At 38.9% G+C, this 27,575-nt stretch overlaps 2 protein-coding genes across 4 annotated transcripts; one reads left to right on the top strand and one right to left on the bottom strand.

The window, feature by feature from the left end:
• Positions 1-6,496, bottom strand: LOC117974070 (cytochrome b-245 chaperone 1 homolog). Its single transcript, XM_034928450.2, has 6 exons — positions 6,473-6,496; positions 5,414-5,480; positions 4,159-4,232; positions 2,867-2,963; positions 2,294-2,438; positions 1-1,436 (listed from the first exon to the last, which is right to left on the bottom strand). The coding sequence occupies exons 1-6, from the start codon at positions 6,494-6,496 to the stop codon at positions 1,313-1,315; spliced, it is 531 nt and encodes a 176-aa protein (XP_034784341.2). The 3' UTR covers positions 1-1,312.
• Positions 6,497-10,122: 3,626 nt separating this feature from the next.
• Positions 10,123-27,575, top strand: LOC117424055 (nuclear prelamin A recognition factor-like). 3 transcript variants are annotated; one of them, XM_058992493.1, is made up of 12 exons: positions 10,123-10,157; positions 12,261-12,340; positions 13,595-13,675; positions 13,757-13,900; positions 14,822-14,954; positions 15,598-15,732; positions 17,606-17,724; positions 18,010-18,139; positions 19,132-19,204; positions 22,565-22,702; positions 23,256-23,413; positions 24,064-27,575. In XM_058992493.1, the coding sequence occupies exons 2-12, from the start codon at positions 12,314-12,316 to the stop codon at positions 24,303-24,305; spliced, it is 1,380 nt and encodes a 459-aa protein (XP_058848476.1). In that variant the 5' UTR covers positions 10,123-10,157; positions 12,261-12,313; the 3' UTR covers positions 24,306-27,575. The 3 variants fall into 3 exon arrangements, with proteins under 3 accessions (XP_058848476.1, XP_058848477.1, XP_033895971.1); XM_058992494.1 differs by lacking the exon at positions 10,123-10,157 and adding an exon at positions 10,781-11,153 and having other exon boundaries at positions 23,256-23,469; positions 24,064-24,171; XM_034040080.3 differs by lacking the exon at positions 10,123-10,157 and adding an exon at positions 10,784-11,153.

Raw genomic sequence — 27,575 nt, 5'->3', positions numbered from 1 at the left:
ACACTGCACATGATTTTGTATTGAAGTTTTATTTTTAAAAAATGTATAAAATGTTTACAGGTACATTATCTGTGCTATAAATCATTCTGTCTTATTGTAATAACGTATGGTGCAATATTTAAAAAGAACCATTTTCAAATAAAAATTAATAACAAGCAAGGCACTTCACTATTATTTGATATACTAATACCAACAACAACAAAACGTGTGCTGCTTATTTTTCTATTTTGACAAATATAATTTAGTACCAAACTTGATCTGTTCAATACATTTACAGCTAGGCTACACTTCAGTGACCTAAATAAATATGGATTCGAATTTTGAAAATTTGTATAAGAGCAACTTTATTTTAGCCCAACTCAGGCTCCTGTTACTGTGGACCCTTCTACAGCAATTAACATTCGTGGAGTGCTGTGTTTATTCCACTCATGAAAATGGGGTTAAACAACCCACTCACTTGGTTATCTACTTTCGTGGAATAACAACAGTACTGCATGAACATTCATGGAAAACCCTCAGTGTAATTGTGGGATACCAGGATTTGTGATTCCAATTAAAATATATGGCTAAGAGATTCCACTAAATTGTATTTCAGCAAGATCAGTCTGCAATAAACTGTTCTAGATTGTTGTCAAAGAATCCACTATCCACCTGTGTTCGGCTTGTAGCATCAGAATTGATCTTGCTGTTTTCAATATGAGTGACCTGACTCCAATGTCAATGGAGATAACGACAGCATACAAAACAGCATAGTGTCACTTAAAACCAAGCATGTCAGTAATTTTATTACGCATGCGTCTAAACATTATCAGCATCATGATCCATGTCCTATACCCACAGCATTCAGAATATTATCACGTAATGTCCATGCAAAGTAATATAGGGGGGATATGGGGGGCAGCTATAGTGTTGTAAGTGCTATAAAAGCAAGAACATGTTTCTATATTTTTTACCTTAGGTTAACACTCCTTCAAGCCAAAACAGAAATTTTAAATACACACACACACACAATATCAAAAAAGTCATTAACATCAGATAAGCAACAAAGGATTGTGTGCAACCTGAAAAGGATTGGACAAAGCTAAGGTTAAACTTCGAAGCTTGCCAGAGTTCTGTCAAGTTAAGGGTATGACATTGAAAAGTGTTCCCAGCCTTGGTAACCCCGCTGGTATGCAGTGGCACCACAAGATCTGCAGTTCTGCAATTAGCCAATCTCGTCAAGCCCAGGGCCCAGGCAGACTTCGCAGCACAGAGCTCATCACCGCTGGCTACCTGTCCAGGGAACGGAGGGGCACCAGGATTCTTCACCTGGTTAGTTTTCATCGAGTTCGATTTGGTCACTGTTACTGCTATCTGAGTCAGAGGCTTTCTCCCTCTGCTGTGCTTTATCCAGCCCAAGAAAACGCTTCAGCAGCTCAGCGATAGCGTCTGCATCACTGCAGGGTAGGGTGGGGGAATAAATCAGTGAGAAAAACATGCAATGCTGAACACAACCTAATCTATCAAGCTAGACTGCAGTATTAGTAACAAGACCTGTATGGGTCACTACAGCATTGGGAGGTGGTTCCTCTGTGTTTGTGATGCATAAACCACATGGTGAAAGAAAATGGTGCCGGGACAGGAATTGAGTGGAAAAGAACAGCTGTGTAACTCATGCCCTACAGGGTTAGAACATGTCTAAAGGTAGTAAAATCTTACTTTTCCATGACCTTGGTCCGAATATCAAACCGTTCAGTTGCTATTTTCATACAAATTAATCTTTTTCAGTATAAAATAACTTTACAGAAAGACTACCTTAAGATAACTAATTAAACAGTTTTGCTGTCTTACAATACAAAATACATTTAAATATGTATAAATATTAGTATACTGCATCATCAGAGTGCTCTTTCCTACACTACTACAGCAGCTTGGAGTTTTGAATGGAACTATCTTTCTTAGACCTGGCCTGCAGCGGTGAAAGAGTTAAGTTTGACATGTAAGCTTATAGACCAACAGACACCCCCTTATAGCTCCAGATATATGTAAAAACTTAAGGTTGGTTTACAGATGGAGAGACTGCTATCCAGGGTCCTTACCAAACGCCGTCATAATGGAATAAGAGGTTCTTATATATGCATACATACACAATAAAACCCAGTTGATGGCAATAAACTACACAATTCAGCAGTCTCTCCGTGTACTGAGAAAGGCCCAGGACTGAATGGCAGACAAAGGGTGCCTGAAGTGCCATTATCCCTCACCTTTCAGCAAAACTAAATTCAGTAAAATATAAAAGGAAGTGAATCAATACCTCCTCCTGCCAAGGGTGGCGCTCTGAGTGAGCGGGTGGGAGAATCCGGTGGCAAATCGCAAGACCACCAGGTAGCCTTTCCCCAGGTAGCGCACTCTCTCCTCCTCCACACTCACATCCCTCAGGTGATTCAGCTCGGCCACCACTGCACAACACAGCAGAGAAGTAACAGCATTATACTCAGCATAGAGAGAGAGACTGTGCGAGACACACCATTAAGCATTGGAGAATATGGTTTCTCATATACACTGACTGGCCAATAAGAGAATGCAGGTAACATTTGAACATTTGTGGTTACAAGATGTCACTGTGTGTTAGTTGTGTGCCACTATTCAGCAACAATCATGGGAAAGCAGATCTGTGACTTCAAAAGGGGTAGGACAGTGGACTCATCCCTCATCACAGTGGCTGCACTATTCCTGGAATGATAAAGTTTGCAGAAAACCAGTCCCGGGAAAAAAAGACTACACAACTCCAGTCTTAAGCAGTTCATAGACATGTGTGTCGTACCGAGGTGTTACAGTGGCCCGAATCACAGAAACCTTGAACACTGGGCAAGACGCGCCCTCTTACCTTGCTCGTGTCCCTTCCTCCACATGGTCAGTATTTTGGTGTAGAGGTTAAATGACTTCAGAATGACTTGACCTTTAGACTTATCAAAAATGGCCTCCTAAAAAAAAAAAAAAAAAAGTTGAGTAAGTGCAAGTATCAAAAAGATGGGTTTTTTTGTTTGTTTTTTTAATATACACAGTTCTAGATGAAGAAAGCTATTCTGAAAGTAGATAGATAAAAGTGACTTTATGAATTGATGTTGAAGAACACTCATTTTAAATTCAACAATATCAGAATATTTGTGCTCCTGCTGTAAAAGTTGACCTGGCACATCTTTTTTATTAAAGTGTTTTACAAACGCATATTACGTTTGAAATATAATCCAAGAGAAACCACTAGTGCTAATCGAGGTGGTGAAACCAGCTCTTTATGTTTAAAAATATATTAATGACAAGACATTTCATCATTGACACATAAGGAGATACAGTAAAATGACAGCTCTTCAATTCACTGAAAAGGTTAAACTGCTAAACTTTTCTTCTGGAGAAAATTAGATTAGCATTTATATAAAATCTAAGCCAACAGTATCATGAATATGACATTTTATAACCCAGATTCTCAGCTACTCAATATCCAAGTTTCATCACAATTAGATTTTCTGACTACATCATTTTTTTCTGGGGGTATGCACCCCAGCTGTGGAGGCTGTGTGGTCCAGTGGTTAAAGAAAGGGGCTTGTAACCAGGAGGTCCCAGGTTCAAATCCCTCCTCAGCCACTGACTCATTGTGTGACCCTGAGCAAGTCATTTAACCTCCTTGTGCTCCGTCTTTCGGGTGAGATGTAATTATAAGTGACTCTGCAGCTGATGCATAGTTCACACACCCAAGTTTCTGTAAATCGCCTTGGATGAAGGCGTCTGCTAAATAAACAAATAATAATAATAATAAAAAAAACCTAAACAACAATATAAGGCGTTTTATCTCTGTCACAGTACATTTCTGTTTAAGTGGATTTGTGTCACATGATGTTTGCTGTGCGCATCAGTTGCAGACTGGATTGTACCCTGCTCACAGAGATGGAGGCTGATATAAAATGCAGTGTGGGATGTGGTAAGGTGGCACGGAGCTTGTGGAGTCTGCTGAGGTGCTTTGTTTGATGTAGACAGTGTAGCTGTTTAACAGCTTGGGCTTCAGGGGGGGCGGGGGAGATACAAAATTGGTATTTTCTTCAGGGACCACTTGGTATTTGGAACCTCTGTTCTAGCTCCTAATGCAACAAAGGAACCAGTTCTTTGAACTGACACTAAGCTTACCTCCCACTCCTCCAGGTTATGTATAGCGACAAAACAGCACCCAGCTACGTAGAAGAGCTTCCACATCCAGCTGTCTGCAACACAGAACCCACACAAGAGAGCTGACTGGCATGTGTGCAGGCTCAGTTCCATAAAAATAAAAATGTTTACTTATTTCACACATGTAGAACCGTAGTCATGATATAACCCAAGCTTTGTAACAGCTACTAGTCTAGGAGCCATTTCCCAAATGAGTCTTAGTCTTCAGTCTAACTCTTATTGTATATAACATAGGTGCAGATTCCCCCAAATTTCTATACAGCCCCATAAGATAACCATTGTAAGAGTGGACTCTGGGTCACATACAAGACTATAACTGGTTTCCTTGACATACCGGTAAATTTACATATTTGGTGTCATTTTCTAGGATGTAAAAACATTTGAATTTCATGATATAACAATCACACTGACTGGCTGCTTTATTGGGACTGGTCTACCTGATTGGATTTAGCTTCACTCTGAATAAGAGACGCAAGTCAGGTTGATCATGTATGCGCCATGTGATCCCTGCAGAACTATAAAGCCGTGGGAGCAGCACAACTACAAACAGTCCATCGGAAATGGGGACAGAACAAGATCTAACAGCATTCGATAGAGGCATGAAGATGGGTACACAGTTGCCACGGTAGCAAGGGCAGTCATGTTGATCAGCTGCTCCAAGAGTGTACCGGAATGGCAAAACAAAGGGAGAGTTATTACAAACAATTAGGCCTAGTGATAGACAGCGTGACACTTTAAATAGGCTTGTCAAGTCTGAACTGCCAATGTGTGAATGGACTAACATCCCTCAAGAGACCTTCCAGCACCTTGTGGAGCCGATCTTGTTAAGGCTGTGATCAGGGCAACGGTGGCCCAACCTGATATTAGTTACAGGTCCTAATAAAGTGGCCTAGCAGTGTGCATTGTAATATGATGGTTTCTGAAATTAGTTTTGCTCATTTAAAAGGGCTGTGCTGACTCTCCTCAATACTATAACCAACAGCATCTCCATTTGAAACCTTCTGTGTAACTAGATTACTGCTAACATTGGCTGCTGGTTTGTGGTGCTTGGGGGCTAGATGCTTATTGTCCATTAAAGACACCCAGACTCCTTATCTATTAAATATCTTGGTAACTTGGATTTTAAGTTATCCCACCACAAGTGATACTGTACTTGTGGTCGGCAGTCACTATGCAAGATCCCGTCTAATGCTGGAGACACGATCACATGGCTTACCGACCAACAGAGCCCAGGACCGGAAGCCAGGCAGCCTTTTGAGGTGGATGCGCGTGTGAGTGAGACTCTACTGTCATGTATCCCATGTCTGCAACACTGACATAAACATTACAATGCTGTAAAGCAGGGGCATGTATTCAGAATGGACTGCAATGCATTCACTGCGGTGTTAAACACAAACACAAACACCAATTTTAAAAAAAAAACTTTTTTTTTTTTTTTTTTTTGTTTTAGGCTAAAGCCGAGGGAACACAAAGCGACTTTGTGGTTTGGAACTTTGTTTCAGGAGACTAGGTTTCAGGTCACTGTCTGGCACACCAGCGGAGACTTGGGGTTTGACACAGCCACTATTACTGAAAAAGTGATTTTGCGTTCCCTCAGCTTTAGACTATTTTGGTTCTTGTTTGTTTCACGTTTAAGCAGGAAGCATGATATGCAAATATTTCTAACAGGATGCTACAAATAAAATGGTCTGACTGAATGGTTGATTGGCGTGAGTTTGAACAACACATGAAGCAACTTCAGCCCCTTTCACACTGGCATGTCCTACCCGGGTCAGAACCTACCCAGATCAGTACCCGCTGTCATGCGGGTCGGATACGCAATTTCACACTGCTTTTGATAAAGCAGGGTTGACCGGGGTGACAGACGCAAGTAAACAATGCGCGTATCAATGCCCCGGAAGCAGCTTGTTACAGAGGCTTCCATCCAAGCTTCTCTGGATTGAACCGTCGGCCCAAATGCTGATTAGAGCAAATGTTTCTACATCCCTGCTGCAATCTGTCTTATGCTGTGTCTCAATCAATAAAAATATGGCTAAACAGAATAAACAGCAATGTTCCTTGCGGAAATGAAACCTTCACGAAGGCATGGATGTTTGTTATTGAGTCGGCTCACAAACAGCTGTCATGCATTTTGTCTCGCTCAACCCGGGTCAAAGCGTATTGACCCACATCCTGAGGTGGGACGCTGGGATCTGGGTCAACCCGGGTACATGGTTTCACACTACGTGGGATTGTAACCCGGGTAGAAGTGCTAGTATGAAATGGGTTTAGGTACCAAGAAGCAGCAGCCAACTTTCATCTTTCAATTACCTGCAAATTTCAAGTGTAAAATACAAGAAAAGAAACAAAAAAAAGATAGCCCTAATGAAGTAAAGGCAAGATGGGTTTTGTGATTTTATTTAACTAATAAACTGTATTTCGATATTGTGTATTTTATTTTTTTACCATTATTGGAATTAAAATTGCTAGTTTAACAATAAAACATGATTTATGGTCATTTTTTAAATAGCAAACTAAAACACTCAATGTGGTTTTAAATGTTCTGTTTAGTAAAAATGATTATACTGGGTAAATTTGGTACTCGGGTTAAGCGGACCAACCATGGGAAGTCTGTATATATTTAATCACGGACAACGCTTCAAAGAAAAAATTCACAGCAAGCATTAGATATTTTTTTCTAACAAAGACGCTACTGTAACCGTCGTCGATATAATCTCCTCAGGAAAACAAAATGTGTTTGGAGGTGACTTCACAGTTATTTTGTAAAAAGTTTAAAAAGTGAGCAGACGTCTATGTTGTTGAACTATCGCCGTACCAGATAATTTAATTATCTGATCGCACACCGCAGTGGATGAGGTTCTCTGACTTGGTACGGTCGTACCCAAAGTTCCAACCTTAAAATTGATATATACTTTCGGGTAATTTATACTCGTGGAGTCCCGCCCATGTGCACCTTTAGAACGGCACCATTCCACCCAAGCCCTTTTCAAGTAGTTAACCTGGAATATAAAAGAAAGAAATAATAATCATTACAAATTAAGTTAATTTATATGGGAGAGACAAACATGTATTCAATAAAATGGGCATACCTGTTGTTGCTGTGTGAATATATTTAATAGCTGTGACTCCCTTTGTACCCGAGTATCGCAATAACTGAATAAGCAACAGCAGTGCTACTTTATTATCAATGGGAAGTAACGAGAGGATTGGGCAGTTCCTGTTTCCTCCCCGTGTCGTAACCAACACTTCCTCCCTGTATGATAGTAGCTACCGGAGGCATACTAATATGGAACTAACCTGTCTGATCGAGATAGTAATAGGGAGGCACTATATGATATGATAGGCAATACTATCTGATGCTGCCTATTAGGATAGTGCTACATCGTGATTTATGCACTATATTAGTTTTATATTTAAGACACTCATCCTCAACTTTAATTTAAAAAAATAAACAAGCAATGCCGTAGATGAGTTAGCGCTGAACATGCACCTCGCCTCATCTTTGTCTACTTGTACCTAGTAATAATATATTGAGGGTTTCTGGTTTTCGTCGTGTTTCACTACTTCCCTTTTAAAATGAGCCTAAGCACTGTTTAATGCGTTTTGGTTTCTGAATTAAAACGGAGAAATGTGTTAATTGTGAAATTAATTCGTAAATAAAAGCCGAAAAGCCGGAAGAAAGCAACCAGAAGCCTTTACTAAGTGTGTGTATGTGTCATGTGTGCGTAAACCTCCACACGGAGCGGAGAGAGGTCTCTCAGAGAAAATTAGAGGTAGTCCGTTTATGTATTATTTTTTTTAAAGAAAAAAAAACCTTTCAACTGAATGTAAATTTTAAAAAACGCAAAAGCAGCACAGATCTAAAGACTTAGTTAATTAATTTTCCCAAAAAACACTGTACAATACTGCCTCCGCTGTTCTTCCGCTCTGCGCATGTCTTCAAAGTTCTGTGCATGCGCAGTTAGCAAAAAAACACTATCAACAGGGAGGCAGTGTTGGTTACGACACCGGTCACGAACTCACTTCTCATTACCGTAATTTTACAGTACTGTTGAGAGTTGTATTCCTTTAGTTTTTGTACCTGTCTCCTAGACACACTGAAACTGGAAGAGCGCCCGCCATGGCTGAAGATGAGTGTACAATAAATGCATGCCATTTTCATATGATATAATATTAATTTATGAACAATTATGTCGTATTGTGGTATGATATAGCCCGCCCGCCCACAGGTAATTGCGCTTGTTTTTGTGGTTATACGGTACTTCTCCGACACCCGGTCACCGCATTAGTTCTGAAAAAAACAGTGTTTCTATTTTAGCGTTTAACAACTATTGCAGTTAAAGCTGCAGTCCCTATTCTCCCAATGTTTTGTTTTGTTTTTTGTGCACAAACCAGACCTTGTTGACTGTCCAGTATATATAGGCACTATCTACAGTAGGGTGCAAATGTGTTGTGCATATGAAATCAAATCCCTGTAACAAGAAAATCGTGATTGTCTAAATCTGAGGTTTTCAAACTGTGGGGCGCGCCCCCCTGGTGAGGCCCGACGAGGTTACTACAGGGGCGCCAATACCTGACTGGAAAATACTTTTTTCTGACTTCCTGGTGATTGAAAAGCTCTGTGGTAAATGGCAGACTCGGAGGGCCTCCAGGATGATTCAATCAATGAACCACCCAGGCACGGATCATGTTTGATCTGACCACCCCCCTGTGAAATCTGACCAATGTCTACAGAGCTTGTGTCGTTTCAGACCTAAGCGACTCCATCGCCGATCTCCTTAATTTGAAAGTGCAGCGGCTGCAGGCTTTAATTAGTGCTGGGATGAACATGGTATTTTCATGCTCGGATATTTGCTCATAATTTAAATATTCAGCCAGTCGTTCTTTTTTCAACAAGTAATACAAGTCATTATATTGCGCTGGACGCAGGCAGAGACAGCATAGCGCAGGGGGCGTGGCCCGTGTGTGTGTGTGCGTTTATTTTACAGCAAGACCTTACAACATGTAACACGTTAAACCGCGCCCTCCATCTGCCTTCAAAAGCAGATTAAAGAACGAGAAAACAAAGGTGCAACATTTTAAGAAGTGACGAGTCTTTATTAATGTTTGTCCAGCTTATTTTTTTATTATAACTATTAACTGTATAAAATATTTATTTAATAAAATATTGCACCCTCGTGTCCGTTTTCTACATTCTGCACGCAGTAAAACCCGTAAATTAAAATTAAACGCTAAGACCCCAACTATTTATATGAACTGCAGGTGTAGAGCGAACCAGAATCTCAGGGGACTGCCTCGCTTAAATAGTACAGTAAAATGCTGGGTAATGATTTTTATATAGACTGTATATATTAAGAACATAAGAAAGTTTACAAACGAGAGGAGGCCATTCAGCCCATCTTGCTCGTTTGGTTGTTAGTAGTTTATTGATCCCAGAATCTCATCAAGCAGCTTATAGTTATATAGTTGTGACTTTGTTATGTGGAATGTAATAAAGGAGAACCAAAACGGTGATTTTTTTTCCCTTTCACTTTACAACGCCATTTCCACGTTTGTTTTATTTGAAGTGTTTAAAGTTAAATGTCCGTTTTCGTTTGCTTGTTCAGCTACAAAGGCGCAAGTAAACATCGTGTTATTACTTTATGAAAACGGTTTACTGTGAAAAAACATCAATGGCAAGGAATGAAAAATTTAAAAAAATAAAATGTGTTGTCAACTTTTATGTACGGTTTATTTCGGTAATAAACAAAACAACGTTTAACTTGAACTGCTATTTGGCATCCTTTGTTTTGTAGTTAATTCACTGGGGTGAAGTAAGCCCTACATAACGTATTCTTTACTCCTGGGATATTTTTCTGTTTTAATGTGAAGAGATAAATAGGAGTGCGTGTCTGAGCGCAGTTGTGCGAGTGAGTGACGGAAGGGGTCTGAGTGAGAGCGAGAGGATTTAGCACAGAGAGGTAGATAGGTTTTATTTATTTTGTTTTGCTTCGTCGTGGTCCTTTAATTGTTTATTTGTCCTGTGCTAATACACTGCTGAATTCAAGCACGAAGCTACTGGGCACAAATGTTAAAACCCATGAGATTTTTTTTTTTTAAATTGTTATGCCTAAAAAGCACAAAGTGGTCTAACGTTTTCACACACGAGTGCCTATTCTTTCTATATCACTGCAAATTGAAATGCTCCCAGCCTTTCGTGCAGGAGCTATATAAAGGATATGAATGACGAATATCGAGATTCGCACAGTACTTTCTACTTTTAATGAATGAATCTATATCCGGAAATTCTAGGTGATATAAAACGTTTGGTCATAGCTGTATCTATCTATCTATCTATCTATCTATATCTATCTATCTATCTATCTATCTATCTATCTATCTATCTATCTATCTATATATATATATATATATATGTATATATATATATATATATATATATATATATATTCTGGTGGAAGGTGCTTCTTTATTTAAAGCCGATGTCTAAAATGAGATTACTCCTTTTACACAGTATATTAGTGGTTAAAAATATGGCAGATGTTTAAAAAATTGCTTGCGAGCAACTGCAGTGAAAAAATAACGTGACTGTTTCTTTAAATGTGAGGAGACGTGCCCGGGGCGAGCTAGTCAATGTCTTTTCGCTCGTGCTGATTCACCTAGTCACTGTGGGGGAAACCATGAAACAGACCAAGGTGCAAAAACTGATGTATATAAGAATACCGAAACACAAGACTGCAATAAAATAAAGAAATAAAAAACTGAAAAACAACATCGAAGAACGTCGTGCCAGCCTGCCTGGCAACCCTGCCGCCGTATACTGGAGCCATTGTTGAAGGAGGTTTAACCGAAAACACGTTGGGTATATAATTATATACACACACGTCAGTCTCAGAATTACAAGATTGTAATGTTGATGACACACGGATTATAAGAAATGTCTTTGCTATAATCAGTCGGTGAGTAAATTCATTTTTAGTTACTGCGTTTTAGTGGATTATGCCAGTTACGACAAGTTCACGTTTTCTCTAATGGGGTTTTTTAAGTCGTTTTTGTGTGTGGCTATAATTATAATTGTCTGCATGTTTTCTTTTACTAGTATATAAGTTATTAATATATGTTTTTATCTCGCAAATAGAGTGTTATTACGCTTGGACCACCAGCGTATTTATTTTATATAATTTGTATTTGTTGAGTTTTAGCCAAACCTGGGTTAGTGTGACTTAATTTAAATACACGTTCTGAATAGTCTTTAATTTAAACACACGTTCTGAATAGTCTTTTTAACTAAGTTAGTTAAATTTATCGTGTTGAAAATATGGAGTCTTATTTAAACGGTGATACTTTTAAAGGTAGTCATTATCTAAATTAGAGGTGTTTTTGAGGCTTATCAAAAATGCTTGCATGCAGTTTTACAAAATATGTATCGCATGTCATTTGTTTGACCTCTGGAAAAAGTATTAATAGTATCAGTCAAATCTGTTCTGGTGGGTTTAGCAGTTTTATTTATAAGCAAAACTTGTGTTTTAGTGGGAGAATAGAACATTGAACTATTTTTAATAGGGATATATATATATATATATATATATATATATATATATATATATATATATATATATATATATAAAATTTACTTGGACAGAATAATATATATATATATATATATATATATATAATTTTTAAAAGTCGTCATACAGTACTGGTAGTTTACTATATAATTCTCTCTTATTAGGGGTGGTGCATTATATCTGTCAGTAGACTACAATAGAAAAGTTTATTTGACTGTTTCTTTGTCCTTTATTTGGTAATAAAGCAAGGACTCACAGGTGCAACGCCCACACGACATCGATTGGCTTGATCCGCCTGTAGTAAACGGGATAATTGGGCGGAGGGGGTGTCAATCACATGTCTGGTTTTGTATTAGGTGTGCATACTGCTACAATATATAAAGAGGAACCACGCTGTGTAATCTACAACTAGGGCGATATCTGGGACCGTGTGTTGTATGAGGGTGGGTCGGTGAGGTTATCTAAAGCAGAACTCTGTTTTTTTGTATCTCTTACTAGCTGTAGCACTAAGAGGATAAACAGTTGCCTGGGAGAAAGACAAGCAACCGCAAATGAAGTGTGAGAATTGCACCAAGACGGTAATTGCACTTTTGTTTTTCGTTGTGTTTCGCGCAGAAATGTATACAGTTGTGCAATATTCATTGATTAGCCTACACATGTTGAACCATTTGATAAAGATTCTTTAAAGCTAAACAAAGGGAAAGTATATTGTACTTGAAAGGTTGCTTATGGCAAAAGGAGTGATGTTTTTAAAGAATATTGAGGTTTGCATTGCTGTAACATTCATGCATCAAGGAAGGAAATAGTATGTATATAATATTTACCATTGAATCCCATTAATTGTGTATGTATAGTCCCATGATATGAAATTAGATTTTCCAAATGGATTGACCCATTCTGAAATGGTTCCAAGTCCGCTGCACAGTTCTAGAATGTTTTCAGTATAATGGAACTATTCTGGAAATGGTCAGCACCATTCTAAAAAAAAAACTAACTCCTATTGATAATCCTCCTACAAATACTTTTAAATGTAAAATACAGTAATACTACCCAGTGTTGTATGTGTTCTACATGTACTACCATGTTATGAGGTACTAAAGTATTGTTAAAAGTAACTGCCCTCTTTCTGCCCTCCTCCTTGGTCACTGACTCCCCACAACCTTAGACCAAACTGTGAAAATAGAAGTCCACGTGCTGTTTGTTTAAACCAAGTTATTCAGAACTTGGCTGCAATCCTTCAAAGCTTCCTGCTTGTTCCTGGTTTGAAGTTGCAAGATCACACCTGGCAAGCAAACATAAACAAAACAAGTCAACATAAAATCAGCAGGTATAAACACATTAGCTTATTGAGGTGTTTTATAAATGGGATACACAATATATGTAATAAATATACATTTTTTTGCCTTATGTAAACCCAGCTTCAAATACGTGTTTAGTGAACTGTCCACCTTACAAATGTTCCTCCAACTTAGATCATTGTACCGTGTGCCCATCTTTTTCCATGATCACTCACTGCATTTTCAACTCGTATGCAGTGCATTCCATAACCTATAGTCTTGCATATCCATAAGAAATAACAGGCACGTCGATTAGTCCGGAGCCAAATGCTCTATAAAACCATTTCTACTGTTAAATCAAAATGTGTACCTAAAACATTTAACTTAACCTTAATAATAAAGTTACTTTCAGATTGCAAAACATTGCTAGAGGGTCCCTGAACTGGATGATTATGTAGCAGCATGTACAAGCTTCCGGAGCGTTTCTCACAGGACGAATCATCAGCCTGACAAAGACTTAAAAACGTCTTTCTGTTTCTCGGTTGTGCTTCATAGGAATGCAGTAAGAAGCAGAAGAACGATGAGAACCAAAGCTCCACCCGGGAATCCGTCAACACGACGGAGGAGAATGGAGAGGTAATACTAAGGCGTCTGGAGATTCACGCTGCTTTACATGAGAATGACCTCATTTATAAATGGGATTTTTCCTTTGTTTAGACCAGTGAGTTTCACAAGCTGGCAGGTAAGCGGGTGTACCTGAGTGACTGCCTGGCCTGTGACAGGTGTGTCTCGGAGGAGGAGAGCCAGAGAATTTCTCAACAGAACCAGAAGGAGCTGTTCGGGATCCTAAACCTTAACAAGGTACCTGTACATTTGGTAAACAGTTGTACTCTAGAAATACTTTATTTTAGTTTGTAGGGTATGAGAAATAGTTTGCATGACAATGTGCTCTGGTCATACAGCTTGTCTTGACACACCCTATCTTATATTTATTTTACACCATCACATTGTGTATTTATTTTTTAAATAACCATTTTTATGATCTGTTCTCAAAATGATGCACATTAACCACCATTGTAGCTAACAAAATAATTACATGAATCTTGCCCATTTGGTATTTCCATGAGCTATGTAGGTCTAATGTGCAGTTTTAAAAGAAACACATTATAGAAAGCATGTATTTTCATGTTAAGAGACATCTGGTACGACACTGTACTAGGTTAAAGAAAGTTTACTGTTTGCTTGCATTGCCTTCCAGGAAATCTGTTACTGCTTTACTTCTTTGTTTATTTCACCCCAGCAGTGTCTCCTGGGTCATATTACTGGTTAAATGCATGTCACTCAATAGGGGAAGCAGCTGGTTGGTTATTCACAGGAAACAAGCTGGTGAAGGGGTTGTCGTGGTCCATTATTTGTGGGTTTCAATAACTGCAATATGCAACCATAGTAATGTGTAAATAATTCAACACATACCGGTACACAACACTGTGTTTAACTTAACACCACAGGGGTGGGTACAGTTTCACCCTCCAGGTGAACTGACCCAGAAAGTCCAAGACCATCTCAAAGCATGGCTTGCAGTAAGAGATTTCTTTAACCTGTGTAGAACTAGATTTCATGTTGTGTGTGTGTTTTTTTTTTAAATGAAAAATACATTTGACAAAACATGTGTTTCTTTCAAAAATTCACATTTCAGACCTATATAATAAAGGGATGTTCAGGGCGGGAAAAATGTAAAAACCTACTTTGTGAATTTAAAAAGTATTTCTTTCTCTCACTTAGAAATGCGATACCTCAAAACACAAAGTGCTGGTCGCCTCCCTTTGCCCTCAGTCGCTGCCTTACTTTGCTGTGAAGTTAAACCTCAACATTCCCGAGGCCACCAAGAAACTATGCAGCTTCCTGAAAAGCCTGGGTGAGTTAAGTCCAGAATAATGCATTACTGCAGTGGTTCTCAAACTTTTTTGTTCTCAGACCACCTGAAATTTTTTTTTTAATTTGTTTTTTTTATCTCAGCGGACCACACAATAAACAGTACAGTATAGGTCACTAAAAATAAGCATATAAAAATCACTATAATACTAAGAATAACTGTAGACTTACCTTTCTTTGTTTCAATGCGGTGGATGGGTCTGTTTCTGTGAGCAAATTTATTTTGAAATTGGAGTTTTAAAGAACAGTACTAGTTTTCTGTATCTTTTCATTATCAACAAAAATACATGATTTGGATTTTTTAAATGCTCAGTCACTAACAAGGCTAACATTGCGGGTTATGTCAGCTCTGTTTACAGAGCGATTGAGACCAGCACGGAGGGAGGCTTCGTTCATTTTAATTAATTACAATAAATGAAAATGTTGAAAACCTCCAGTTTAATGTTTACAACAAATAATAGAACCTTGTTTGAGGGACAGTTTTGTTTTTGTTTTTTTTCTCATGTGTGTTTTTTTTAGCCTCTGGTTGTTGATTCTGATACTTTTTATGCATTCAGTTGATAGGATTTTAGCACTACTGTATTGAGAGTCTCCTGCCCCCTAACCCTGCCCATCTCCCCATCCAGGGTTCCATCACGTGTTTGATGCCACTCTGGCATCTGACTTCAGCATCCTGGAGAGCCAGAAAGAGTTTGTGGAGCGCTACAGGCAGAGGAATCAAGACCAGCAGGCCCTGCCAATGTTCACCTCTGCCTGCCCTGGTAACCACACTGTTTCCTCCCTTTTAAAAATCACACTGTGTGATCGCTAAACCAGGAGCAGGCACTTTTATTCATTGTATGGTGATTTAACCCTTGAAGCAAGGGTCAGTCTGAGTGAGTTTCAGCATTAAAACTGAGGGATGCTACACCCTTAGTCCACTATTCTAAATTATGCTTGCATTGTCGAGTTCATACTGATAAAAATGCATTTTAAACTCTACGTTCTGAACCTTCTCTGCTCATGTAGTTCAACAGATTAACTGTAATCTATCCTTTTTATCAGTGTTATCAACGTTGAAAGAAAAATATTATAATAATCAAAGTCTTTCAGGTACATTGTAACCTATTGTTTAAATAAGCCAGCATTAGTGTGAATGTGTGAAGTGTACAGACTTGTTGCAAGAGACTGTAACCAATTGTCTTAAATTGAAATTTTGAAGCAGTGGCTATGAAGTAACTTTTAAGTTTTATAAATGTACATATTTAAATACCTTTGTGAAAACAATATATATTTGCTCGCAGACCAGTCTGACAGCAATGCCCTTGAGGTGAAGTGCTCTGATTGTCAGTAATTCCCTTTTCCCTGTCAGCTGTTTCTCAAATAAGGAAACTGGAAGAAAAAAAACCTTTTGAAAGAGAAACTAGACTATCCAGGGAGTTTTTTTAATTAGTGACTAAGCATGACAAAGCAGAAACCACTGGTGCCAATTGTAGTAGAGGTAGGAGCTCTGTATAGAGATAACACTGCAGGGCACCCTAAGCACAGGGTCAGAGACACAAACCCTAACCCTCTGAGCAAAAATAAGTAAAATACTCTTTTATTGAGATTTTACATTTTTTTACATTTACACCCATTCTTTTTTTTCATTCATTATACATTTCTTTTAAAGATGACATTCATGCATGCAGACATACATTTTGTTTTAAAAGCATTTAAAATACATTTAAAAACACCAAGACAATCGTGCTTTGTACATGGTTAAAACAGACACAGATTAAAGTCAACATGAAAAAAACCTGTGCTGCTTTAAAAGTGACTGGAAAAAAAGAACCATCTATAAAAAACCAGTGCTTGTGAGGGCCAGGGAGTGCTCTCTAAAAAGTTTCAAAAGTGAACATAAAACAGAACAATAAAACTATAAAACTAAAACAGGGACAGGGGAAAAGGGACAGTGCATAAAACAGTGAGTTAAAATTCTAAAATTTTAAAACACTTAAAATGTAACTTTTAATAGTTAACATTAAAAATCTTTTAGATACGTAAACAAAACAAAATCAAATAAAACATTCAAAATAAATCAAAGTCCATAAAACTGAAACAAAAAGACTACATAAAACCAGGGCACAAAAATAAGTAAGGGAGGAGAAGTGGCTGGGGGTAGACCTCCCTGTACTTCAGACTCCCCAGGCCTGGCCTCTAGGGTTCAGTAGCTTGGTAACATCTGTTGCTTAAGTTGGTGGGTTAAAAAAAATGACTTGGCTTGACTGTGGGACTGTCTTCCTAATGAGTAAGTGATTAGCATTGGTTGGTGCTTGCTCACCTGAAATTGGGGGAGGGGGAGGGAGGATATGAAACATTTAAACCATGATTAAAGAAACAACCCACTTGACTACACTTAATATTCCGGACAGTATTGCTGCTGATTAAACACTAGGGGGTGCACTGTACGCTTCCACAGCCTAGAGCTCAAATAGCCTACTGTAGCTCGGCCCGATCTCAACTTGGAGAAAGATCTCGAGATCAGAAAGCTGACCCCTTCAATTATATAAACATGCAAGCTGTTGTACATTTGAAATACACCCATATCTAGTACATGCAGAGTTTGGTATTGGATTCTGTATCCTGATCCTCGAGCGTCTCGTTTCCTGACAGGTTGGATTCGCTATGCAGAGCGAGTGCTAGGCAGCCAGGTGACCCCTCACATATGCACAGCCAAGTCCCCCCAGCAGATCATGGGCTCCCTGGTCAAGGACTACTTTGCCAAACAGCAGGTAGGGACTGTCTGTCAAGGTATAATGCTTCTACAGATTTATATTTAATATTGTTACGGAGTGTCACAATTTAGCTTTACATCCAGTTTAAGAGACACGAAGAGTGCTGAAAAATAACAATAGTGATAATAATAATAGTTAGATTTATATACAAAAGTACCATTGTTATAATGTGCAATCAGACTTTTTTTAAATTAAACTGAAATGAAAACCCTCTACTCTGCTTGTTCACTGTGGTGTGTGTTTGCTTGGTTTCTCCTGGTGTAAACTGCTGCTGTGTTTCAGGGGCTGGCCCCAGAGACGCTGTACCATGTGGTGGTGGCTCCCTGTTTTGATAAGAAGCTGGAGGCCCTGCGAGAGGAGTTCTATAACAGCCTGCAGCACTCTCAGGATGTGGACTGTGTTCTCACCTCAGGTGAGTTAGGACCAACGAATCCTTCGATACGCATACCAGGCATAGGCACCGGAGACGGGTAGGCCAACGGGCCACTGCCCACGCACTTTTTAAACAGGGGGGGCCTGCCCGCCCACCCACAGTGAGGGTGAGGGGGAAAATATATATATATATATATATATATATATATATATATATATATATATATATATATATATATATCTATATCTATATATCAATACATAGAATCTCATCGTTCTTCCAAAACAGTGACACAGAGATGTCAAATAAATCCACAAATTAAGACGACATCTGAACCGTGTTGATAGACAATAATCCTAATGTTTCGCTAGCTGTGCCGCCAGCTTCTACAGCGGTACATTGACGCTTTTAACAAATCGCATGGGAAAGAATGAGCGCAGAGAAGCCGAGGTTATGTGTGGTAGCTAATGTTGCTACATTCGTCATCTTGTAACGCTATAGAACTGTTGAAACATTTGTTACCATTTCATGTAATTTGTGTCCGAAGCAGTAAATAACTGAAGAACTTTTTTACAACTTATTTGACGTAGTTGTTAAATTGGATTCATTTATCCATAGAAATACTTTATACCAACCCCCACCTCTCCTTGGCCCACCCACTCTTAGAAAGGCTTCGGCGCCGTTGCTACCAGGACTATGCGTTCTTTAGAACTGCAGCTTGCTGCAAATGGTTCCATATTGGCAGTGATAAGTGCATTTGCACCATTATGGATCTGAGTGTTACTAAAGCTAGACCTTTTCTTGTTTTTGTACTTCAGTTTCAGAAATTCATATATTGGGAATATAAAGTATTGCGGATTTTAAAAGGGGCTGCCTTCCCAGTTGCTCAGATACAATCGATCTTTCGTACCGTGCAAAAGCTGGGTTCTGCAAGTTTGTGGGTGGTGGTGAAAGTTCAATGTGCTCTTTCTATTCTACTCTTCTGCCTAAAATCAAACTGACTGTTTATATGACTGGCTGCTGTGTTTCAGGGGAAATCATTCACTTGATGGAACAAAGCAATGTGTCTGTGGAGGACTTGGAGTCCACCCCTTTAGATCACGTGTAAGTTGAGCTACTTTGCAGGAGGGCTAACCAAGGGTTTATACTGTACATTATTATTTTTAAATGAATACAACATAGTTTTGTTTAACAGTTAAAGAGGATAGTGTGAAAAGCACAAGACCACGGACTGCTTACACTAACTTTGAAACCAGAATGCAGGAAATAAGATCATCAGAGATCTGCCAACCTTAAACACTAACCTTAGAGCTTACGCTCATTAAATATCTGGGTTAAGTTGGCTAGATGCTAATCAAACAGGTGCAAAAGATTTTAATGGTAATGTATAACCACAGGTGCAGTGGTATCCCAAATATATAATGTAACCATGTAGAACAGCTGGGTGGGATATTTCTTTTTTTTATTGTGTGTTTAAGCGCCCAATTTATTTTCAGACTGATTACTTATTAAAACCGTTTACAAGAACCCCCTTTTGTTCAGGTGCCATTCAATTTGCTAATCGCAATCTTAAATGGCTGTGCAATATACGATATACAGGTTTGCACTGTGTCCTTAATCTCTAAAATTGATTAAGTTTCTTGAAATGTGCCATAGGAATTGAGTACAGTAAAAAAAAAAAAAAAGAAAATACTTTGTCGAAACGATATATATATATATATATACACAGACGTGCTCAAATTTGTTGGTACCCCTCCACAAAAAACGAAGAATGCACAATTTTCTCTGAAATAACTTGAAACTGACAAAAGTAATTGGCATCCACCATTGTTTATTCCATATTTAATAGAAATCAGACTTTGCTTTTGATTTTTTTTTCAACATAATATTGTAAATAATGAAACAAATGAAAATGGCATGGACAAAAATGATGGGACCGCTAACCTAATATTTTGTTGCACAACCTTTAGAGGCAATCACTGCAATCAAATGTTTTCTGTAGCTCTCAATGAGACTTCTGCACCTGTTAACAGGTAGTTTGGCCCACTCTTCCTGAGCAAACTGCTCCAGCTGTCTCAGGTTTGATGGGTGCCTTCTCCAGACTGCAAGTTTCAGCTCTTTCCATAGGTGTTCGATAGGATTCAGATCAGGACTCATAGAAGGCCACTTCAGAGTAGTCCAATGTTTTGTTCTTATCCATTCTTGGGTGCTTTTAGCTGTGTGTTTTGGGTCATTATCCTGTTGGAGGACCCATGACCTGCGACTGAGACAGAGCTTTCTGACACTGGGCAGTACGTTTCGCTCCAGAATGCCTTGATAGTCTTGAGATTTCATTGTGCCCTGCACAGATTCAAGGCACCCTGTGCCAGGCGCAGCAAAGCAGCCCCAAAACATAATCGAGCCTCCTCCATGTTTCACTGTAGGTATGGTGTTCTTTTCTTTTGAAAGCTTCATTTTTTCGTCTGTGAACATAGAGCTGATGTGACTTGCCAAAAAGCTCCAGTTTTGACTCATCTGTCCAAAGGACATTCTCCCAGAAGGATTGTGGCTTGTCAGTATGCATTTTAGCAAATTCCAGTCTGGCTTTTTTATGTTTTTCTGTCAAAAGTGGAGTCCTCCTGGGTCTTCTTTCATGGAGCCCACTTTCGCTCAAAAAGCGACGGATGGTGCGATCAGAAACTGCCGTACCTTCACCTTGGAGTTCAGCTTGTATCTCTTTGGCCGTTATCCTTGGTTCTTTTTCTACCATTCGCACTTTCCTTCTGTTCAATCTGGGGTCGATTTTCCTCTTGTGGCCGCGCCCAGGGAGGTTGGCTACAGTTCCATGGACCTTAAACTTCTTAATAATATTTGCAACTGTTGTCACAGGAACATCAAGCTGCTTGGAGATGGTCTTGTAGCCTTTACCTTTACCATGCTTGTCTGTTATTTTCTTTCTGATCTCCTCAGACAACTCTCTCCTTTGCTTTCTCTGGTCCATGTTCAGTGTGGTGCACACAATGATACCAAACAGCACAGTGACTACTTTTCTCCATTTAAATAGGCTGAATGACTGATTACAAGATTGGAGACATGTGTGATACTAATTAAAGAAACTAATTAGTTTGAAATATCCCTATAATCCAATTATTTATTATCTTTTCTAAGGGGTACCAACAAATGTGTCCAGGCCATTTTAGAATATCTTTGTAGAATAAGCAATAATTCATCTCTTTTCACAGCTTCTTTGCTTTATTCTATGACATACCAAAGGCATGCAAGTATACATGATAAAATAGCTTTTAATTCCATCACTTTTCAGGAGGAATGAAGCATTATTTCAATGAGCTGTAAGGGTACCAACAAATTTGAGCACGTCTGTATATATATATACTGTGTGTGTATATATATATATATATATATATATACTGTGTGTGTGTGTGTGTATAATAATTTTATTATATAACTTTACTGAAATGAGCTTTGAGCTTTTTATATATTATACACAGCTCTGGAAAAAATTAAGAGACCACTGCAAAATTATCAGTTTCTCTGGTTTTATTATTTATAGGTATGTGTTTGGGTAAAATGAACTTTTTTGTTTTATTCTATAAACTACTGACAGCATTTCTCCCAAATTCCAAATAAAAATATTGTCATTTAGAGCATTTATTTGCAGAAAATGACAACTGGTCAAAATAACAAAAAAGATGCAGTGTTGTCAGACCTCGAATAATGCAAAGAAAATAAGTTCATATTCATTTTTAAACAACACAATACTAATGTTTTAACTTAGGAAGAGTTCAGAAATCAATATTTGGTGGAATAACCTTGATTTTCAAGCACAGCTTTCATGCGTCTTGGCATGCTCTCCACCAGTCTTTCACATTGATGTTGGGTGACTTTATGCCACTCCTGGCACAAAAATTCAAGCAGGCTTTGTTTAATGGCTTGTGACCATCCATCTTCCTCTTGATCACATTCCAGAGGTTTTCAATGGGGTTCAGGTCTGGAGATTGGGCTGGCCATGACAGGGTCTTGATCTGGTGGTCCTCCATCCACACCTTTATTGACCTGGCTGTGTGGCATGGAGCATTGTCCTGCTGGAAAAACCAATCCTCAGAGTTGGGGGAACATTGTGAGAGCAGAAGGAAGCAAGTTTTCTTCCAGGACAATCACATTGCTTGTTTCGTGTTCCATTGCCAGCCCTGGATTTTATATATATACATACACACTTTTCATAGTTTGTGCAGTAGAGGCTGTGAGTACTGAGGAACTTATAACTGAACAACCCCTCTGGTGGCCAAACGGCACATAGTTTCTCTGTCAGACAGTTTTTCTATGCATGTCATCTGCCATGTACCTCCAGTTTTTGCAATGATCTGACAGTGTTACGTGAATTATGAATCTCCCTGTATATCTTTCATATTCATGTCTTTTCAGTGCCCTACAGCTCACCCACCCATCTTTTCCTCTTGTTTGCAGGTTTGGGGACACAGAGGGGGCTGATCTTGCCCGGCATGATGGGAGCGGGGCAGAGGGCTTCCTGGAACACATTTTCAAGTTCTCTGCAAAGGAGTTGTTTGGAGTGGAGGTGGAGGAAATAGTTTATCAATCACTAAAGTGAGTCTACCTGTCAGAGCTCTCAGAAGCTCAGCAAGGCCTGGTCAGTTTGTGGTGCAGTGTAGGAAGTGGGGCGGATGGTAAAGCTTCCACATGTAAACAATGTTGGCAAATTCACAATGAAGCACAGTGAAAGGACCATTGGATATGTTGTACATTTGGAATTAATCGAAAAAAGCACCGGTAAGACTTTCTCCATAAACTACATTATAGCAATGATCCAAATTCAAGTAAAAGAAAAGCAAATTAAGGAATTATGTGGCAGATGTCTCTGCTGTTTAAAAGCTGGTGAAATGAAACGCTGGGATGTTTAAACTTGACATGCCTACTTGTGGTTTTCTTTCTTTCCTTTTTTTTTTCTTACTATTTTCTTTTTTCTGAGCCAGAGCTGAAGTAAATACAGGTTAACTACCGGTATTTATTTCAGAAATAGGAGATTCATTTGATCAAAATATACCCCTCAAGGATTTTTTTAAAAGCATTTTATGGCACTAGGAAATCAACCTGAAGGCACTGATCTTTTCATCTCATCGCACCCCTCTGTCGCTCTCAGAAACCGTGATTTCCAGGAGGTGACCCTGCAGAGGGATGGAGAGCCGCTCTTGCAGTTCGCTGCAGTCTACGGCTTCCGAAACATCCAGAACATGATCCAGAAACTGAAGAAGGGTCGCTTCCCTTACCAGCTGGTGGAGGTGCTGTCCTGCCCTGGAGGTGACTCATTACCTAGCCAGTGAGAACTCTGCATAGAACCGGAGTGTAAACCAGAAGTAAACTGTTCTAATTTACTGTCATACTCAGTTTTCAATTATGTTTGTTTTTCTAAGTCAAATGTGCAAGATGTAGGCTACTATAGTCATGGCCCTGGAGCAGGATTTATTCATTATCTCAAATTACCAGGACGCATTGAAAACCCTGCATTTACCATTAATAACTGCTTTGGGGTTGGTAGCATGAGTACTGGCATGGGGTGCATTTACACTATTCTAAATTCCAAGACATTTGTCATAATTATTACATTTTATTGTACATCATATAAGCTGAAACATGGTTTTTCCAAGAAATAAAATCTCAGGTACAAGTAAGTACTGAGTGAAAATTGCAAAAAAAAACAAAAAAACTTTATTATGGTGAGTGCTGAAGGACATAATAATAATGTTTATTATTAAATTCCAGAAATGATTTGGTGCATCTGTGCTCGGCGCAAAACTTAAGTTATTTTGAATGGAGTTAATAGTACACAAGGGCAGTTGAACTACTTTCCACTGCTAGTCACTACTCTCTCTCTCTCTCTCTCTCTCTCTCTCTCTCTCTCTCTCTCTCTCTCTCTCTCTCTCTCTCTCTCTCTCTCTCTCTCTCTCAAGGCTGCCTGAATGGGAAGGGACAGGCGCACACAGAGAGTGGGAAAGCTGACAAGGCTCTGCTGCAGCAGATGGGGGAGGTGTACACCAGCCTGCCTGTGCGACTGCCTGAGACCAGCGCCCAGGTGCACAGACTCTACAGGGACTGGCTGCAGGGGGCGGAGTCCCAGAAGACACAGGAGGCCCTGCACACTCGTTACAGGCCAGAGAACCCGGCCAGCAGCACTGCAGACTTCAAGTGGTAGTGTGGACGACCTTCTACAACATCAAAGACTTCCTTAAACCAGAGCTAGCCCAGGCTTTCTAAAACCTTTGTTGCCTCGTATCACCTGCAACATTATCATTGCCAGCTTGTGCTGAAGGTCTTTTAAATTCTTTGCATGCTTTTTTTAAGGGTGTGCTGTTTTTATTTTCATATATGACACTATAGATGCCCTTCCTGTGCTGTAGGTCACATGGTCTGATTGTACATACAACACAGAGAAAAGGGTACCAGAAACAAACAACTTTTATTCTGCATTAAATAAGATTAACAGACAACCAAGAAACCTTTGGCACAAGAAATGCAGACTACTGGTAAAAAGGTAAAATAAAGGATTTTAAAGTCTTGGGTATGACTCCTCCCATAGCACTGTATATAGGGTGTAGAGCCACCATCAGTCAAATTGTTAGTGAGAGATACGGGCCTACTCCTTGGTCTTACCTGAAGACAAATTACATTGAATGTGTCAAACTTGCTCCACAGATCCTGAGTAATTGAACTCAGACCTCAACGGCATGGGGGAGGGGTCCACTTGAGTTATGGTGCCACTATCCTTACCAAGTAGCAAATATCTAACACTTAAAAGGAACCACTGACTTACAGAACAAAACAGAACCCTTTGTTTGTCCCCCAATACAAATTCCATTGCTTTATATGAATCAACATAAACATTTTGTAATTGGTTATTTTGAATCAGAAAACAAATGTCCAGAGTTTGCATGAACAAAGTCTGAACCTAATCTGATTAAATCTTCCAACTCCGTTCCAGCTTGAAACTGGTTTGCATTTAGACAATAGCGAGGGTTTAGGAATTGATTACCTTGAATCAGATTAGATGCATATAAAGAAGGCTATTATGATCTGATCACTACTAGCTTCTGTGTATTTCTTAGAAGTACAGTCCACCCCTGTTAACATCAAAGAGCTTTACCCCATTCTGCTAAATGCAGCCCCTTGGTAAACAAAGCCACACAAGGAAAAATGTTGTAGGTTACAGAATGATACTCTGCCAGCCACGGGAAACTATTCACAGAATTGCGTCTTCATCTGGACAACCTGATTCGCTGCTGTGCATGAAAAGAACAGACTGTCGTTATTCATTCTTATATTTTGTGTATGTTGTTCCTGCAGGAAGTCAAACATACCCGATGATAAAAATCAACCAGAGAATGGAAATTGATTCATCACTTTACTGAGTCAACCACCCTTTGATGCAGTCGAGTTGGTTGATTTAAATGAATCAATTTATTTTAGAAGAACATAATTACTTTTATGTTTGGTGGCATCTTTATCTGCTAGAAGGATAGCGACATCATAATTAGGAGGCAATTGTAGCCAAACTGAGACTTGTGTGTTAGTTAAAACCAATGGGTCACTTTGCAGTGTTGCTTTGGAAAAACAGTCCTAAGCAATTTAAGGTATTCTGTCCTCCAGGAGTTAATAGGATAACCAAAGGTTTTGCATCACATAGACGTTTAGGATTGAGACCATTTAAAAAAATATATATATATACACATGTATATTCACACACACACACACACACATATATATATGTATGTATGTGTGTGTGAGAACATAATTTAGGTATTTTAAGTAACTACAAAATGATATCAGATGTGTTGCAAAACTTTTGGCCATAGCTGTATTGGTGTGAGATTTACAACAGTGCCCTCTAAAGGCCATTGTGGTGCTAGTCCTAGAATAGTCTGGACTGCTCATTTGTATCATCTGTTCATGTGTTTACTGAGTGAGTTGAACTGGTTTCAGTACAGGTTGACTTTACTGTCTTAGGTGTCTCAAGCGACATGTTTCATTTTGTATTAATTTTTTTAGCTTTACTTAAAGCAGAGAGTTTCAAATTACATTTTCTTGTTTACCCAAGTTCAAGCTCCCCTGCGGTTCTAGTTCCTTGGACATACGTAACTTCTGGGTAGATCATCCAGAGTGTATTTATGGGATGAAGTGCCAGTGTCATCATCATCATGATCATGATGTGCTCAGCTACTTCTGATCAAGTGTATGTTAGAATTACTGGCACTAATGTGAAGACACTTTGCCTAGATCTAGCTGTGCTAACTCTAGACATTACATACTGTATGTCTTTGGCAGGCAATTACAACTAAAGCTCTTGAACTCGAGTCAAAACACTATACACAATAGTTGAGTGATTGCAATAAGAAGCCCTCAGAATGCTGCAATCATACAAAAGTAATAGAAAATGTAATCCGATGCTACATATTCAAACTCTATGCAGATCTGCAGGACCTGTTTTCCAGATATCTAGATATCTTTCCCTAGACTCTGGAAACCATAACCATGTCACGTCTGCCAACTAGAACCAAAAACAAGATGTGAAATACGCAAACCACCTGGAGCTTCATATGCCTGGTTGTGTTGTATGGGAAGTTAGTTTTAAGGTTTATATTAAAACTCCATATACAGTGTGATCTTATCAACAAACTGGGAAGACAACTTGAACTGGAATGCAGACAGTAGAACTACAGTGAGAATGCAACGATTCTGTCCTGTTGAGATGTGTGTAGGGTGTCTCCATTAGGGTTACACAATGATAACTGAAAATCCACATTATCTGACAACTTGATTCACCACTGAGTTGATTATCCTGCTTAAAATAGTTCAAATTCAACTGATATTCATTGACAATGCCATTCCTAAATACCACTTATAATATAAAAAATATATTTAATATTGACTGCTACTAGAGTTAGCACAGAGTAGTTGACTAGATAGGTGACCACTGACATGGAAATTGGAAGTCAGACTAATTGCACACTTCAATTTCAAAGCTGAAGCAGTAACCTCGTAATGTTTTTGTGTGTTTTCGGAGTGAACTAGCAATCCCAATATTTTAATTGTATTCAGCATTTGAAATTTAAACGTTAAGCAATTGTGAAGTGTGCGGTTGCATATAAATATCATTTCGCAGACCTGTTTAAACATTAAATAAACCCAAGTAGACAGTATTTCAGAACACTATAAAGCCTAAAAATAGTGGTACTTGCTTCCTTACTAAAACAGAGTGCTGTCATTTGTTAAAGGCTAGCAGGCAACATCCCCCAGCTGTTGACTTGTCCATACAGTGAGACTGCACGTTCTGCATCCACTGAATTGGTTGGAAGTTAAGGTAAAGCTTTGCCAAGTTATACAGATGTGGAAATCGATTAGAAGCAGCCTCAAAACTCATTTACCTAAGATCGTCTGGCATACTTTAATAAAGGCAATGTATGCAGCA

Source organism: Acipenser ruthenus, chromosome 19 (genome assembly GCF_902713425.1).
Source record: "Acipenser ruthenus chromosome 19, fAciRut3.2 maternal haplotype, whole genome shotgun sequence".
NCBI lineage: Eukaryota > Metazoa > Chordata > Actinopteri > Acipenseriformes > Acipenseridae > Acipenser > Acipenser ruthenus.
This window is presented reverse-complemented; position numbering and strand designations above follow the sequence as displayed.

What these genes read in the sequence shown, in the direction of transcription:
- LOC117974070 (XM_034928450.2), bottom strand. Translation starts at nt 6,496, where the DNA reads ATGAAAGTTGGCTGCTGCTTCTTG. An exon ending in GTCCTGGGCTCTGTTGGTCG is followed by an intron (nt 4,233 to 5,413) that starts GTAAGCCATGTG and finishes TCTGTGTTGCAG; the next exon opens with ACAGCTGGATGTGGAAGCTC. An exon ending in GCCACCCTTGGCAGGAGGAG is followed by an intron (nt 1,437 to 2,293) that starts GTATTGATTCAC and finishes CCTACCCTGCAG; the next exon opens with TGATGCAGACGCTATCGCTG.
- LOC117424055 (XM_058992493.1), top strand. Translation starts at nt 12,314, where the DNA reads ATGAAGTGTGAGAATTGCACCAAGACG. An exon ending in CGACGGAGGAGAATGGAGAG is followed by an intron (nt 13,676 to 13,756) that starts GTAATACTAAGG and finishes TCCTTTGTTTAG; the next exon opens with ACCAGTGAGTTTCACAAGCT. An exon ending in ATAGTTTATCAATCACTAAA is followed by an intron (nt 22,703 to 23,255) that starts GTGAGTCTACCT and finishes TGTCGCTCTCAG; the next exon opens with AAACCGTGATTTCCAGGAGG.